Here is a 16548-nt window from a genome sequence, read left to right on the forward strand (position 1 = left end):
AAACTCTATATACTTTTAGAGTTTTTTCATGTTTAAATGAAGAGCAAACTAGACATTCTCCTCCGTCATCTTCTTGAAAACTTACTGTGAGTTATATATTTTCTGTCGTCAACTATTTGTTTTAGGTAATGTATTTTTGTCAATTTATTTTGATATATTGCATAAATGACTAACATTCTCTCTACCAAAACACATGTGCCCAGGTCTTGGATAAGCTTAGTACTGTAAATCCTTTTTTTATTATTTGAGGATCATTAAAAATAAATAACATTTAGTTCATGTGTTTATTACAAGTGTGCCATTTCTTACGTGGCAATTCCACAAGCTCCCTCACCTATTCTATTTAAAACCCCATTGTTAACTAGAGTAATTACACATCATGCCATTAATCAAAACATTATAATTACCTTAGTTTTGTCTACATTTGTCACATATATACGTTGATACGTATTACATCAAACCTTATCATTTATTTCTTGTGTTAGTTACCTTAACCGAAGTTCTACGTATTACATCAAAGATTTTAAAATTATGTTAATTACCTTGACTGAAGTTTTTTCATTAATCTGTTTCAATACAAAAACATTACTGACATACGTAGTGGACTAATTTTTTATTCAAAATGAATATAGATGCGAAAAAGTTAATGTGCGATTATCAATCAAAGTTTGTTTTCTGAAAAATCATAAAAAGTATTTGATGATCAATACGTACTCAAGTGATTGATTTTCTTAAAAATGCGAAAAAATATTTGTTCTCTTAAAAATATATCAAGAGGAAAACTTTGTTTTCTTAAAATAGTGAAACAGAAGAACCATGCATATGGTATATACTTGCCCCGTTTCATTAAATTGTTAGATGATCCCCGCCTTGCGATTGTAGAAACTAAGGTACAATACAATTTTCTGGTATACAATTATAAAAACTTGCCTTAGGTGATCTATCGTAATTAAGATTTTAACGCCAGCTTGCATAATGCAAATAAAGGCAGAGCAAATTGCCCATGATTCAAACGTGATTTGCAAGGACGAAATTGATTGATGATTGGGAAAAAGGAAACTTCTAATAACTTTGATATATTTTTAAATTACAAATTTGGTAAATTGATGGTAATAATACGTGATTTGCGAGGACTTGACTTTTGTATATAAGGAACGTAGATTAAGGTTCAAATTATTGTAATCAATTAATAATCGTGAACTTTCTTGAATTTGTTCAATTGCGATTGATAAAAGGAAGTTTGCATTAACTATTTATAATATTAAATTAATTCTCGACTAAAATTGGAACGCAAGTTATGTGTAATATTCGATTTAGTTACAGCCATTATTTTGAATCCATATGACCACATGGCGATTCCTTTTTAGTATAAATATACGGCTTCTATAATTCAGAAAACTCGCCACACCTTTCTTCTCGACTTTGCTCATATCAAAACATTCTCTCAAGCAATCAAATGGATGGCTTTAACTCTATTTCCGATTTGAAACCATTCAAGACATTGTTTCTTTTATATTTTATTTGTCTATTGATTATGTTTTGTTTTATTTTATATTTATAATTTATTTTATGCAAACAAATATACAATTTTTAAACAAAAATTTCGCAGCTTAATTTAGATTGACATACTAAATTTCGTCTAACCCTTACTTTATAACATATAGTATTTCTTGCTATAACTTTAACTTTTATTATGTCTACAAATTAAAAGTGATAATATTTTGAAATCTATTTACTCCGCGCAGGGCGCGGATTATCACCTAGTTACAATTAAACAAGACTGTGGCTGTTAAAACGATGAGAGGTAAAAAAAGTCCACTGAAGCTACATATGATAGAGATACAGAGCGATTGGCCGTGTAGGAGCTGGAGAATACGCCGGAGCCTCGATGGAATCACTATAGTATAACCCCTGTTCGGGAATGCGCTAGGCGCTAGTCGGGCGGTCGGGTTAGGCCTAGCGCATAGAGAAAAAATCGGGGACTAATCAAAAATTATACGGGGCAGAAATTTTAGATTATTTAATATGTTATAAAACATTTAATTGTTTATAACGTTAATATATTTTTATGTTTAGGATTGTATAAACACACAAATAGAATATATAAACTTAATATAGTGTAATTTCATCAAAATTATGAATATAAATTATATTTATCAAAATTTAAATCAAATAAATAGATAAAAATAGTTTTAAAAAATAAAATAATAAAATAATAAAAAATAGATTAGGCGGCCGCCTAGGCGGTAGGCGGTCATCTAGGCGGACAAAAATCGGATATCCGATTTTTAGATCGATTTGGTATAAATCGAAGCGGATGAGTTACGCCTAGCGACTAGACGGCTAGACGACCGTTTTTTAGAACAATAACTAATAAATATTTATTGTACCAAAATAAATCTCTGCTTGATTATTTTAATGTGAATTTATTGTACCAAAATATTAGAAAAATATATCAGTATGTAATAACAATTAGTTACAAAATATATTATGTAAAAAATATAAACCATTATATATTAATAATGTCAAACAAGACATAAAAAATAAAATTATAAAATTATACAATACATAAAACCAAAATATTAATCATATAATATTTACTATAATATTAAAGCTATATTCTTTAAAATAAAAAAAAAATTCTGCATGGATATGCAAATCAAACTCTTGTAAATTAGTTTTTTTTTTCACATGAAATAATATATATTAATATATGAGATATTTATTTAATTATTGTGGTTGATGTGAGTTTTGAGAAGAGAATAAAAATAAACTTTTTTCCATATAAAGGAGATTTTAGGAATATTTAATTCTGACTAAACAATGGAAAGAAAATGAGAAAAGAAAAAAAAGGATCCAGATTCGTTGAAATTAATATTATAGAAAAAGGCGGACTCTAATCAATTCATCATCACATCCACACTCAGTCGAAAAAACAAAGTCTGAACTCAGATCTGTCGCCGGAGACCCACCCCGCCGAAGCGATGGGCATAGGGAACAAACTCCGGCTGAATAGCCGTATGCTCCACCGGAGAATACTTTACTCATCCGCCAGATCTTTCACCACGACGGAAGGTCACCGTCCCACCATCGTCCACAAACGAAGCCTCGATATCCTTCACGACCCTTGGTTCAACAAGGTAACACATACATACAAGCCTTTTGGATCTGATTGAGCTGCTTTGTAATCGAAATTCGAAAACTCTCTCTCTTTCTGTTAGGGGACTGCGTTCACGATGACGGAGCGAGATCGTCTCGATCTCAGGGGACTTCTTCCACCTAGTGTCATGGACTCTGAGCAGCAGATTCAGCGTTTCAGTGAGTTGATTATCTTTTAAGAAACATTAATATAAGCGTCTCTTTGTGCCTTGATTGAAAATGATCTGCACAGTGACTGACCTGAAGAGGCTGGAGGAGCAAGCAAGAGATGGACCTTCTGACCCCAATGCTCTCGCTAAGTGGCGAATTCTCAATCGTTTGCATGACAGGAATGAGACTATGTACTATAAGGTCTACAAACTGGTCTCTCTTTGATGCAAGATTCGCTTACCTTTGCTTTACTTTGCTTTGAGGGAGGCTAATTTTACCTTTTGTTAAATGTGTGTGTTCTAGGTTTTGATTGCGAATATTGAGGAGTATGCGCCAATAGTATACACGCCTACGGTTGGTCTTGTATGCCAGAACTACAGCGGCTTGTTTAGGAGGCCTAGAGGAATGTACTTTAGCTCTGAAGATCGTGGTGAAATGATGTCCATGGTTTACAACTGGCCTGCTGAACAGGTCTCTATTCTGTTTTCGTTAGCTGACTGAATAAAGATAACCCATACTATATTCCTCTGTCTCTATTGCACCAAGAATCTGATGTAATGTTTAGGTTGATATGATTGTTGTTACCGATGGAAGCCGGATTCTGGGTCTTGGAGATCTAGGGATTCATGGAATTGGAATTTCTGTTGGGAAGCTTGATTTATATGTCGCTGCAGCTGGAATCAATCCCCAACGGGTACTTTCAGCATCTTCTCTATTGCTAGTCCCTCCCCCGCTCATTTTTCTCAGTGATAATGTGATACTATACTATGGTTGTTTAGGTACTTCCTGTCATGATTGATGTTGGAACAAATAATGAAAAGCTACTCAAGGACCCCTTGTGTAAGATTCATTTTTGCACATCTGAGCTACCTGTTTCAATGTTTATTATTTGAAGATGAATATGATAGATTAATAATGGTTTCCTTTGGTGCACAAAAAAAGGTTTTCTTCTTACATACATATAATGTAACTGTTTGCTGGTGTTTTGAGATTTTACTATGGGGGAAGCATATTGATTATCAATCAATTTGCATAAGGACGTAGAGAATGTTTTTTTATATTAGTCTATGCATACAGAGAGTCATAGACACATACATATATATATTATTTAATGTAAAAGGTTTGTAGTATTGTATAGGAGTCTATTATATTATTCTGTTTTTTTTTTTGTTGAAGTCTTGATTCTTGAAGCAAAATACTTGGTTGTACGACTTGTTACATTTGTCTTTAATTGTTTAGGGGTTTCCAGTAGTACAGAGAAACGTTTGAGATTAGCTTATTATCTGTCATGTTATCATTCTTTCTGTGTTTTTTCTTTATTGACAGACTTGGGTCTGCAGCAACATCGTCTAGAGAATGACGAATATATTGAAGTAATCGACGAATTTATGGAGGCAGTGTTTACTAGGTGGCCACATGTTATTGTGCAGGTAAATGATCCTTCATAGATGTCTGGTATATCAAATGTTTCTTATTATGAAACCTTTTACTATTTGTCTACCCGCAGTTTGAGGATTTCCAGAGCAAGTGGGCTTTCAAATTACTGCAGAGGTATAGAAGCCGCTACCGAATGTTTAACGATGATGTGCAGGTAATGAGCCTTCCGCCTTAGTTAGATTCTTGTGAAGATGACTTGCCGTTACATGTTTGTATATTACGTCAATGTGTTCGTTAATTTTGCTGGTCATTTATCAAGGGTTACTACGTTTGAATTAGTTAGCCGTGCCTATGTTTAAAATATTGTATTTCATGTGATCAAACCAGCATCTCATCTCGTTCAATAGTTATTCTTAACCTTTTCTATATGACCAGATGCACTATAGAGACAATAGGAAGGGAACTGAAAATCTAAATGCTGATACATAAATCTGGGTTTTCATATTATAACGTCTTCATGATCTGCCTTAGGGGACAGCAGGGGTTGCGATTGCTGGTCTTCTTGGAGCCGTTAGAGCACAGGGGCGGCCTATGCTTGATTTTCCAAAGATGAAGATCGTTGTTGCTGGCGCTGGAAGGTAAGCCGTTCCCTGTTTCTGTTTGATTGTCTTTCCTGTTATTTTACACGAGAATTTTACTGGTAAAATTGGTGCTGGGCTTATTGTTTATTTATTTATTGGTCGATATTCTTTTTTCTCTTTTCGTATGATTTGAAGCCAATCGATGGAAACTTCCAGTTACATCACTGCAGTAATCTAAGTTGATGTGATTGCATTTATGCAAAGAAACATGAAGTAGCTAAGACTAGTTATATCTGAATACTGAGCTTCGTTATAAAAATCTGTAATTTCTGTAGTGCGGGAATTGGTGTTCTAAATACTGCAAGGAAGACAATGGCACGGATGTTGGGAAATACTGAAACTGCATTTGAAAGTGCACAAAGTCAATTTTGGGTGGTTGATGCTCAGGTATGTTATGGGAACTTAGGGAGCTCATGAGAAGTTTTAAATGGATTTCCCTCTAGTTGTTTTACTAGCCATATCACTTCCTGTTTTCTTTTTGACGCGTGTTTTATGCAGTAGCTTGAGGAGCTGAAGTTGTTAACTCTTTTTGTTGCATTTAATCAGGGCCTTATCACTGAAGGACGAGATAATATTGACCCAGAGGCTCTGCCGTTTGCTAGGAAGACTAAAGAAATGGAGCGTCAAGGATTAAAAGAAGGAGCAAGTCTTGTTGAAGTGGTCTGTATACTAAATCTAAGTTGGCATTGAGTTTTGTGGTTGATAGAAATTAACCCTTTCAGAAAGTACTGCTTAATACAAGCAAGGAACTAAAAGTTTTCTGTCTTCATCTGACTAGGTTCGAGAAGTTAAACCTGATGTGCTTCTGGGTTTGTCTGCTGTTGGAGGGTTGTTCTCAAAAGAGGTAAACAAAGTTCTCAAAAGCCTAAACATAGCAGAAAAGTATGATTTAGTTCTATGCTACAGAATCAGTGATCTAAGTATTATGTTCTATTACGATAATTTATTCAGTAACCATTGTCTTTCATTATCGGATTTCTATGGTAACTGCTAGTTAGATGAGCTAGCAAATAAAATCTAGCACTCACAACTCTTAGTGAGGCTTTGCTGCCTCTTACTTTCATGATTCTGACATGTGGATGTGCTTAAGGTTTTGGAAGCCATGAAAGGTTCAACCTCGACCAGACCAGCTATTTTTGCAATGTCAAACCCCACCAAAAATGGTAATTTGTCCCCCTTCGTTTGCACTGAAATGTGGTTTGCGGTTATTGTGATTTTGGGAATTGATGTATTTGTAACATGTGCGTAAAATTCCAGCTGAATGCACGGCTCAAGAGGCATTTTCTATATTAGGCGACAATATAATATTTGCGAGTGGAAGCCCATTCAAGAATGTGGATCTTGGTATGTCTGTCTACATCATTTGTTACACGCATTTTTATATGAGATGAAAAAACCTGATTGCTTCTATAATTTCAGTTTTATGTTTTAGATTGACGGTTCTGGATATATAATTACTCTCAGAGGCTTTGTTTTGATATATTACTACGTACTTTTTGTTGTTGCAGGGAATGGTCATGTAGGACATTGCAACCAGGGAAACAACATGTACCTATTTCCCGGGTTAGTTCCGCTTATACATCGTCTGAAAGAATTGCATACACTCTTCACTGGCTGCAGTAACGGTCATGAAAAAAAAACAAATGAGTTTCTTATATTGTAAAATTTCTGTATGTAGTATTGGACTTGGCGTTCTTCTGTCTGGTACTCCCATTGTTTCTGACGGGATGCTTCAGGCTGCAGCTGAGTGGTAAGCTCTTTTCTTTACGTACTGCATTTATCTTTCATTTTCATCTAAAGCAGAATTGGGTGACATGAAATATAACTACGGACCAAATTCAAATAATTTTGGATACTGGATATTGCCAGTCAACATATTTGGCTGATGTCACGGGCTATATACCTTACCTTCACCATCGAAACAGCGACCAATGTAGTTGGATACGATGTAAAACTCGTATTAAGGAGGTTATGAAAAAAAAAGGCTCGTGTTTTGTGAATATGGGATCATGACATTGTTACCTAAACAATTGCAGCCTAGCAGCATACATGAGCGAGGAAGAAGTGCTAAAGGGGATAATATACCCTCCAATATCAAGGTAACCCAAGAGAAGAACGGTCTGAGTGTTGCATAAGAAGGAATGGTCTGATAGAATTGACAATTGACTTGAAATTGCAGGATACGAGATATAACGAAAAGAATAGCGGCTGCCGTAATTAAGGAAGCTATTGAGGAAGATTTGGTTGGTGGATATAGGGAAATGGACGCTCGAGAGCTCCAAAAGCTTAACGAGGTACCCGCTTTACTATAGTTAGAAAGGGTCTCTCTGACGTGTTTGGTTTATATGTCTAATAATCTAATAGAATTGAGTTGGGCATATAAGAACAAAGAAACGAGAGAAGATTTTACACCGAAATGTCAGTTATGCTGATATGACTGAGCTTGTGTGTTTTCTCAGGAGGAGCTGATGGCTTACGTGGAAAACAACATGTGGAGTCCAGAGTACCCGACTCTGGTCTACAAAGACGACTAAGTTTGGTTCCAAAGACTGAATAAGTCTGCTTTCTCTTTTCTATGTGCAAAAATATATATAATTGGGTTGCTTCATACCCAATCAGATTCATATTTGCTACTGTCTCTTATCAATATGTAAAACTAAATAAAAATATAATTGGGCTGTTTTTTATCCAATCAAATTCATAGTTGCTGCGATTATAAGAGTAAACAAGACACTTATAGATTTGATAGACAAGCTTAGCAATAATCAGTCTAAGAAAATATATTTATTCAATGCACTTATACAATTTAAGATAATTTTATCTTATCTGACTAGAATATTAAGACGTATTCTGTTACACGAAATATAAGCATACTGAAAATCTCAAAAGTGTGTGTGTATAGCCAGAATATAAGCATCAAAATGTACTGGAAACCAAAAATATAATGTATATCTAAAACAAAAAAAAGGTATTAAAAATAAAGTTTCACACTGACCACTGTCCCATGGAATCAGTGTTATCATTCTGCTGCGGGAACTGATTTTGCAATGATTTAGGAGAGAAAGGGAGATTTGGAAAAGGTTGATGATCTGAAGGCAAAAATGGAGAAGGATGTTGATGAGAGATGTAACTAGTACATGAAATGTTGTTATGGTCTTGTTCTTGAAACTGAAAATGATGATTATGCTGCGGTTGTTGTTGTTGATGTCTTTGTTTTGGGCTGTTGACTTTCTCTCCTTCGGTTTCTCGATATTTCCCGAGATAGATCTTTAATGGAGCCACATAGTCTTCGAAACCTAAAGTGGTAATGGCCCAAATGATATCATCTCCATTGATGGTTTTCCTCTTCTCTCTTTGACACTTGTCAGAAGCTTCACCGGTAACAAAGCTGATGAATTCTGATACACATTCTTGAACGGTTTCTTTTGCATCTTTCGAGATCTTACCGTTACCGGGAAGAACCTTTTTCATGATCCTTCCGACATTAGCAATTGGAAGAAACCGATCTTGTTCTTTATTGTTGATGTTGTTGTTCTTTAAAGAAGAGCTTCCCAGATTTGTTTCGGCTCCTTCAGGAAATTCATGATCTTCCTCTGGGCTCTCCTCAGGCATCTCTTGTTTTTCGTGATATGTAATGACATGCATGTGATGGATATGATTTTATGGTTAAGCTTAGTGCATGAAACTAGGCAAATTGCCTATTTATGGATATCTTGCCAAATTTGGAACTCCTTACGACCCGCATTTATTTTTATCATTTTTCTAGAAGGCTGCTTCCTAGACATGTTGTATGATCAAAAGAACGTATCTATTGCCTAGCGAGATCGGATGAGGTTGTTTTGTCGCATGATTAGAACAAGCTCCTTGTGCTTTGTTTTTGGTGACTGATGCAGTTTTCTCTGAAGAACTTGTGATGTGGACTGCTTTATATTAATTTTTAGAAAACTAAAACATATTAAATGTTTAAAAAGAAATTTGCATGTACAATGTAATCAAATTTGACCTAATAGTTAACATTGTCGACATTTGTTTCTTTTTTTTTTTTTGAACAACAATCGACATTTGTTTCTGTGAATACAGAAAACGTAAATTTTATGGAAAATTTAATCACGTGAAAATCGAGAAATAGTTCACTTGAATATCAAATTGTAATGTTAACTACGTAAACACATTTATAACTAAACTATAGTATTAATCTACATTATCATAAAACTAGTTAAATTCAAATAATATAAATAATTTAAGGTTCATATTTAACTTTTATGAACACAAAACATTTTAATTGTGTATTTTTGTATAACTTAATCCAATTATGATACATGCATATATAATTTATTTTTTTTGTTAAAAACCTAAAGACAACTATTTATTAAATATTTAATTTATATTTGAGGTTAATTTGATATTTATTAATATATAATAATATTTGGTATTAAATATGGAATTTATAAAAATGTAGCACATATAAAATTAAAATCTTTTAATTTATTAACATTATATGGTATATTAAAACAATTTTTTCTTATCATTGATTTTTACCTAATTTTTTCAATCATCTTCTTCTAATTTTACTTTTTCTAAGTGACACAACTAGGTAAAAATATGATATTAAATATTGTCCACAAATAATATTATAGATATTGATTAGATCTTTAATAAAATACAAATCAGAAAAGGAAAGAAAAGAAAACAAACATAAGTATTTTGAAAATAAACTTTAATCTTATGTTGTCAGGTGACCTCATCCTTAAATCAATGGGGTCGTCTTTATTTTGTGCTATAAAATTCTCGAATATTCTTTTAATGTTTGGTACATATGATATTACACATAATGAAAATATTAAATAGACAATTTTACAAATGAAAATTATATTTGTTTTCTAATTATTCAAGTATGATTGCACCACATTTGACAATACTTCTTATACCATGGTGAAGATCTTTTATACACATATTTTTCACTAATCTCCATAATTTGTCTCTCCACGACTCAAAACCCGGTTTCTTATTCTAATTATGTCAGGTGACCTCATTCTTATATCAAGGTTCAGCTTTATTTGGTGCTATACAATTTTGGAGAACAGTTCAATTTTAATGATCATCTCATTAATAAAATTGAAACTCATTCTAGTTGCATAAATCACACATACACACACAAAAACACTTAATTTATGAGACAGTTACACAAGAAGACACATTGTGTGTTTGTTTCTCGGTGGAAGACACAATGTGAATTTGGCACACATTCCTTCCACTTTATCCCGCCAGCTGTCCTTTATTGTCCAGAACTACCCTTGGTTATTGTAAAGATAGTGTTAGCTTTTTAGAAGTCTTGTTTCTTTCTTTGTAACTATATTACAGTTCAGTTGTAATAAATGTAAAGGTATATTGGATACAGCTAATGGGTTTTATGTTGGATGGTGCAGTCGTGGATGGAAGATATGTGAACGTGTGGACGAGGCTTCATGGACAAATTTTCGTGGACGAGGTTTTTAATCTTACAAGAGTTTCGTAGACTAGATTTCATGGACGAAGTCTTGTGGATGGTTTTAGTGGATTATAAGTTCATCATTTTCATAAAAAGATGATCAAACTTTTCTTTCATATATAATAAATTTAAGTGGACACACTATCGTGGACAATATATTGTGGACACTGCAATTTGAAAGAATGTATTGTGACGGTGCAATTCGAAAGAATGAGTGATGGACGGTGTTAGTTATGGATGGTGCGTATGTGGAAGTGTATGTGCAATTTGAAAGAATGAGTTATGGATGGTGCTAGTTATGGATGGTGTGTATGTGGAAGTGTATGTTGGTTCATATAGATAATGACCATGATCTACTAAAACAACTAACCATTTAAAACAATAACATTGAAAAGAAAGACACACTGATTAGTTCCTTTAAAAGAGAAAAACAACAAATAATCATTTAGGACAACATGCTCAAAACAATTTAACACTGATGAAGTAGTTCTTGATACAACAAAACATATATTGATGAAGTTTTTCCTAGTCTAGGTGTGTGTGTGGATAAGAGAGGTGTGGACTGCGAAGTTGGAGATAGACGAGTTGTGGACAGGGGATGTGTGTACGTGGATGCCTTCGACAAAGGCGTGGACAGGAAGATTGTGGGAGACAGATCTGTGGAGTTGAGCAGCATATTGAATATTGTGAACTGTCCCAGACTTTTGTATAGTGCCAATTAGATACCAAACATGGAAGCTACCAACTTAACTTCAAATGTAACATTGGTTTCAATAGTTAATGGATACAACATAGGCCAATCAAGCACATGAAAGAACAGAGTAATAAAAGTAATACCTTGGAAGTGAACTCCATAGTTCATGTCTGAACAACATTAGCAACAGATGCAACAACAAGAGACTATCTTCCAAACCCTTATTTGCTTACAAACAGGGAGAAGTCACACTTAACTCAAAATATACCACCGTTTAGATAATAGTTACCTCACACACATAGTTAAGTCATATCCAAAAATTGATATACAAGAGAGATGCAGATATGAGATTGGTGGGTAAGAGAACGATGGGGAGGATATGGATGGATACGAGCTTGGTGGACATGAAATTCATGGACGACAGCTTTATGGATAGCCCATTTGTGGACAAGGAAATTGTTGGACATGAAAAGCATGGGCGACATGTGAATCAAATGTTGCAGGAGAGACATAGGCTTCTATGTATGCTTAAGAAGAAAATCAAATTTTTATCTATTTCTTATCTTCTTGTATATCAATTAGAAACAAGTATGAAAGAGGGAAAAAAATATGTATATGAAATTCTCATAGTTCAGTTAAAAGCAAACCTTGGATATATTCGGTAAAGATCTGGAATTTCCCAATCTGAGATTTCATAATAGATTTTCCTTAGCCTCAATCTGAGGTTTCCATGATTTCCAGATTTAAAACAGTAAGTAGTGAAAGATAAAGCGACAAACAGAAATTAGTGATTTAGAATTATAAAAAAATCTACAAATTTTGTGAAGAAGAAGAAGCTTTAGAAGGATACGAAAGATGAGAGATGAAGATGACGATAGATTGAGGCAAGATTGAGTTTAGGGAATTAAGAAATATGAAACCAAAAGGTGAAAGTTGAATGGAATTAATTATAGAGAATATTGAAAAGAATTTTGACAAATGTTACCGACACCTTCTCTCTAGTTGAAGGGCAATTCAGACAAATGAGCATAAGAAAGTGCTCTCTTGACCCAATGTGTCTTTATGTGTAATTGATAACTCATAATGTGTCTTGGAAGGTAAATGTTTCTTAATTTATTTACAGGTTTACCATAACGTTTTTCATTTTATTTTTCCAATTTTGGCATAGATTTTCGATTTTGGTTATCTGAAAAGAAAGAACACACATATTGAAACAAATAAAATTATTATTTAATTTGAGAAATTAAAAACAGTTAGCTAAACACCTGAAAAAATTGTGAATCTAATTAAAGAAAGAAGACCAAAAATAGAGATGAAATGATGTTGTTTGACTCGTTGAGGAAAGAGGATGATACGGAATACCACCAACTGAATCAATTTATTGCTTTCCAACATATGCCTATGGATGTATGTATGTTTTCCTGATAATTTAACAGAATAAACACTCAAAACAATTCATGGTTTGATAGGAGTTGCAGAAAAAAAAATGGCTGAGGAAAATAGTACGACGGACACCTCCATAATATGTTACGCGCCAAGCATGATTACCACCAATGGAGTTTGGCAAGGCGACAACCCTCTCGATTTCTCCCTGCCTCTCTTTGTTCTCCAGCTTACATTGGTCGTTCTCGTCACTCGTTTCTTTGTCTTTGTACTCAAACCATTTCGCCAACCTCGTGTCATCTCCGAGATCCTTGTGAGTAATTAACCCACATATTTGTTAGAATATCAAACTTTGTAGATGATTTAATTTTTTTGTAGTATATTAAAGATCTTAATTGTACAGGGGGGAATAGTGCTGGGGCCATCGGTGCTTGGGCGCTACGATAAATTCGCCAACACCGTGTTCCCTCAGAGAAGTGTGATGGTACTTGAAACAATGGCTAACGTTGGTTTACTCTACTTTTTGTTCCTGGTGGGCGTTGAGATGGACATTATGGTGGTACGCAAGACTGGGAGGCGAGCACTAACCATCGCTATCGGTGGTATGGTCTTACCATTCCTCATTGGCGCTGCTTTCTCTTTCTCCATGCACAGATCTGATGACCATTTGGGGCAAGGCACCTACATACTCTTCCTCGGTGTAGCTCTCTCCGTCACCGCCTTCCCCGTCCTCGCAAGGATTCTCGCTGAACTCAAGCTCATCAACACCGAGATTGGTCGGATCTCCATGTCCGCAGCCTTGGTCAACGACATGTTTGCTTGGATTCTCCTGGCCCTAGCCATCGCGTTGGCAGAGAGCGAGAAAAGTTCATTTGCCTCTCTTTGGGTCATGATTTCTAGTGCAGCTTTCATCGCCGTTTGCGTGTTTGTTGTTAGACCAGGCATTTCTTGGATCATACGCAAAACCCCTGAAGGCGAGAACTTTAGTGAGTTCTACATTTGTCTCATCTTGACGGGAGTCATGATCTCTGGTTTCATTACCGATTCAATTGGAACACATTCTGTCTTTGGTGCTTTTGTATTCGGTCTTGTGATCCCCAATGGACCTCTTGGTCTCACCCTCATAGAGAAACTCGAAGATTTTGTCTCTGGACTTCTCCTGCCTCTCTTCTTTGCAATAAGTGGTCTCAAGACTAATATAGCTTCCATCGAAGGTCCCGCCACGTGGTTAACTCTGATGCTTGTTATCGTTCTAGCGTGTGCTGGAAAAGTCATTGGCACTGTCATCGTTGCGTTTTTCCACGGGATGCCGGTTCGCGAAGGGATAACTATTGGCTTGCTATTAAACACCAAAGGTCTTGTTGAAATGATCGTCCTTAATGTTGGCAAAGACCAAAAGGTTTTGGACGACGAGACTTTTGCCACGATGGTGCTTATAGCCTTGGTTATGACTGGAGTCATAACTCCTATTGTAACCGTTCTTTACAAACCGGTGAGGCGTTCGGTTTCGTACAAGAGACGGACGATTCAACAGACAAAGCCGGACAGTGAGCTTCGAGTGCTGGTATGCGTCCATACGCCGCGTAACGTTCCAACTATAATAAACCTTCTCGAAGCTTCACATCCTACAAAGAGATCTCCCATTTGCATATACGTTCTCCATCTTGTTGAGCTCACGGGTAGAGCGTCCGCGATGCTGATCGTCCACAGCACTCGAAAATCAGGACGGCCGGCGCTTAACAGAACGCAAGCTCAATCAGATCACATCATTAACGCCTTCGAGAATTATGAACAGCATGCTGCCTTTGTCGCTGTTCAGCCCTTGACAGCCATTTCGCCTTACTCGACGATGCACGAGGACGTTTGCAGCTTGGCAGAGGACAAACGTGTTTCCTTTATAATCATACCGTTTCACAAACAACAAACGGTGGATGGAGGGATGGAAGCGACCAACCCGGCTTACCGTTTGGTTAACCAAAACCTACTCGGAAACTCGCCTTGCTCCGTTGGGATTCTCGTGGACAGAGGACTCAACGGCGCCACGAGATTGACTTCGAACACCATCTCTCTCCAAGTTGCCGTTCTATTTTTCGGTGGTCCTGACGATAGAGAAGCCTTGGCTTATGCTTGGAGGATGGCTGAACATCCTGGCATTAGTTTATCTGTGCTGCGTTTTATCCCTGATGAAGATGTAGCGGAACCTGCTTCTTCCACTCGGAATATGAATGTGGACATGAAGAAGCAACGACAGCTTGATGATGAGTACATCAATACCTTCAGAGCAGCGAATGCGGAACACGAGACGATTCTTTACGTCGATAAAGTGGTTAGCAATGGAGAGGAGACGGTTGCTGCGGTGAGATCAATGGATAGTTCTCATGATCTGTTTATAGTTGGAAGAGGAGAAGGAATGTTGTCTCCTCTCACCGCCGGTTTAACTGATTGGAGTGAGTGCCCTGAGCTCGGTGCCATTGGAGATTTGCTCGCCTCTTCAGATTTTGCAGCCACTGTCTCGGTCCTTGTGGTTCAGCAGTATGGTGGGTCATCGGCACTAGAAGATGACATGGATTTGCCTGATAGTCCGGTACACTCACATGAACATCCAAGGGACACATATGGTTTACAGAATCCACGGTAGCTGACTTTGAGAATTTGTGTGCTCTTGTTCATTTTCATTTATTTTTGTCTTACAATGTATTTTAGCAAATATATATTGGCTGAAACCCTTGATATGGGGTATTAGTTTTATTTATTTTAAATTTTTACATGTAATTTGTATATCCAGACCTCTAAACTGTATCATTTCTGATATCTTAAAATGGAAGTTTTTTAAATTGGCTTGTATTGTAGGAGAATAATTATTAGTTATAACAGCAAGGGTATTACCTTCGTTCCAATTGTTGAGTACTAATAAGCGCTGGAAACTAATGCATGAACTAGCTAGATCACTTAATGGGTATTTTCAAAATTTTATTGGTTTGATCCATGAGCTATTGGACCAAGAGAGACGATCTACTCTTGAGAGGGCTTTGGAACAACTTCTTCTTTTTTTTTGTCACTGAGGCTTTGGAGCAACTTGAACCAGGAAAGAAGCTTAAGGAGGTTCGACCAGAACTTGATCAATACGGAAGACCAGTACATGAGCAAGATGGAGACCATGAACCTGCTACCTGGACGAGCAAGCGAGAGTGTATGTATGGTCGGTGATGGAGCTTGCGATGCAAGGCAATGGTTATAATTATCATAAGCGCGACAACATTTGCAGATAATTTTGTATCTTATTACACCAACAGATTTATTATACATAAAAAATATAATTTAATATTTATATAGTTGGATATGCTTAACATAAAACTATTACTAATAATAAATAATTTGTAAGTTACTCGATTAAAGAATGTTTGTGGAGCACTGAATAGTACTTCATTTGGTTATTACCAGGAAGCGTTAATAAAGGGAGAAAGAAACGGATGTCCAGTGGTGAGACGCAGAAGAATCGCTCCCTAATTTTCAACAAAAAAAACAGTAGAAAGAAAGAGAAAGAGAGAGAGCTTTGATCTGATTTTGATCCCTCTCTCACAACCATGGCTATTTTAAGTTTTAAACACCCTCTCTTCTGTAGCCACGTGGCTTTTCTCTAACTGAAAAAACATCCT

The 16548-nt window shown here is 35.9% G+C and overlaps 3 protein-coding genes and 1 long non-coding RNA gene across 4 annotated transcripts; 2 read left to right on the top strand and 2 right to left on the bottom strand.

Moving 5' to 3' along the window:
• The first annotated feature begins 2812 nt into the window (after nucleotides 1-2812).
• LOC106410651 (NAD-dependent malic enzyme 1, mitochondrial) lies at nucleotides 2813-8040 on the top strand. Its single transcript, XM_013851201.3, has 19 exons — nucleotides 2813-3140; nucleotides 3222-3318; nucleotides 3392-3510; nucleotides 3613-3780; nucleotides 3875-4003; nucleotides 4089-4149; nucleotides 4636-4739; nucleotides 4817-4900; nucleotides 5218-5324; nucleotides 5603-5714; nucleotides 5874-5987; nucleotides 6106-6171; nucleotides 6418-6490; nucleotides 6585-6671; nucleotides 6836-6890; nucleotides 7006-7077; nucleotides 7364-7426; nucleotides 7507-7621; nucleotides 7787-8040. Exons 1-19 carry the CDS (start codon nucleotides 2985-2987, stop codon nucleotides 7859-7861), a joined length of 1857 nt encoding a protein of 618 aa, XP_013706655.1. The 5' UTR covers nucleotides 2813-2984; the 3' UTR covers nucleotides 7862-8040.
• Nucleotides 8041-8067: 27 nt separating this feature from the next.
• On the bottom strand, nucleotides 8068-8987 carry LOC106409927 (nuclear transcription factor Y subunit B-7). Its single transcript, XM_013850466.3, has one exon. It carries the CDS (start codon nucleotides 8970-8972, stop codon nucleotides 8313-8315), a length of 660 nt encoding a protein of 219 aa, XP_013705920.2. The 5' UTR covers nucleotides 8973-8987; the 3' UTR covers nucleotides 8068-8312.
• Nucleotides 8988-11497: 2510 nt separating this feature from the next.
• Nucleotides 11498-12607, bottom strand: LOC125592609. The gene is made up of 2 exons (XR_007328474.1): nucleotides 11653-12607; nucleotides 11498-11565 (listed from the first exon to the last, which is right to left on the bottom strand). It is a non-coding gene; the product is annotated as an uncharacterized LOC125592609 (long non-coding RNA).
• Nucleotides 12608-12662: 55 nt separating this feature from the next.
• LOC106408902 (cation/H(+) antiporter 15) lies at nucleotides 12663-16485 on the top strand. Its single transcript, XM_013849588.3, has 2 exons — nucleotides 12663-13205; nucleotides 13296-16485. Exons 1-2 carry the CDS (start codon nucleotides 12996-12998, stop codon nucleotides 15528-15530), a joined length of 2445 nt encoding a protein of 814 aa, XP_013705042.1. The 5' UTR covers nucleotides 12663-12995; the 3' UTR covers nucleotides 15531-16485.
• Nucleotides 16486-16548: the final 63 nt, after the last annotated feature.

Source organism: Brassica napus, chromosome C9, assembly GCF_020379485.1.
Source record: "Brassica napus cultivar Da-Ae chromosome C9, Da-Ae, whole genome shotgun sequence".
NCBI lineage: Eukaryota > Viridiplantae > Streptophyta > Magnoliopsida > Brassicales > Brassicaceae > Brassica > Brassica napus.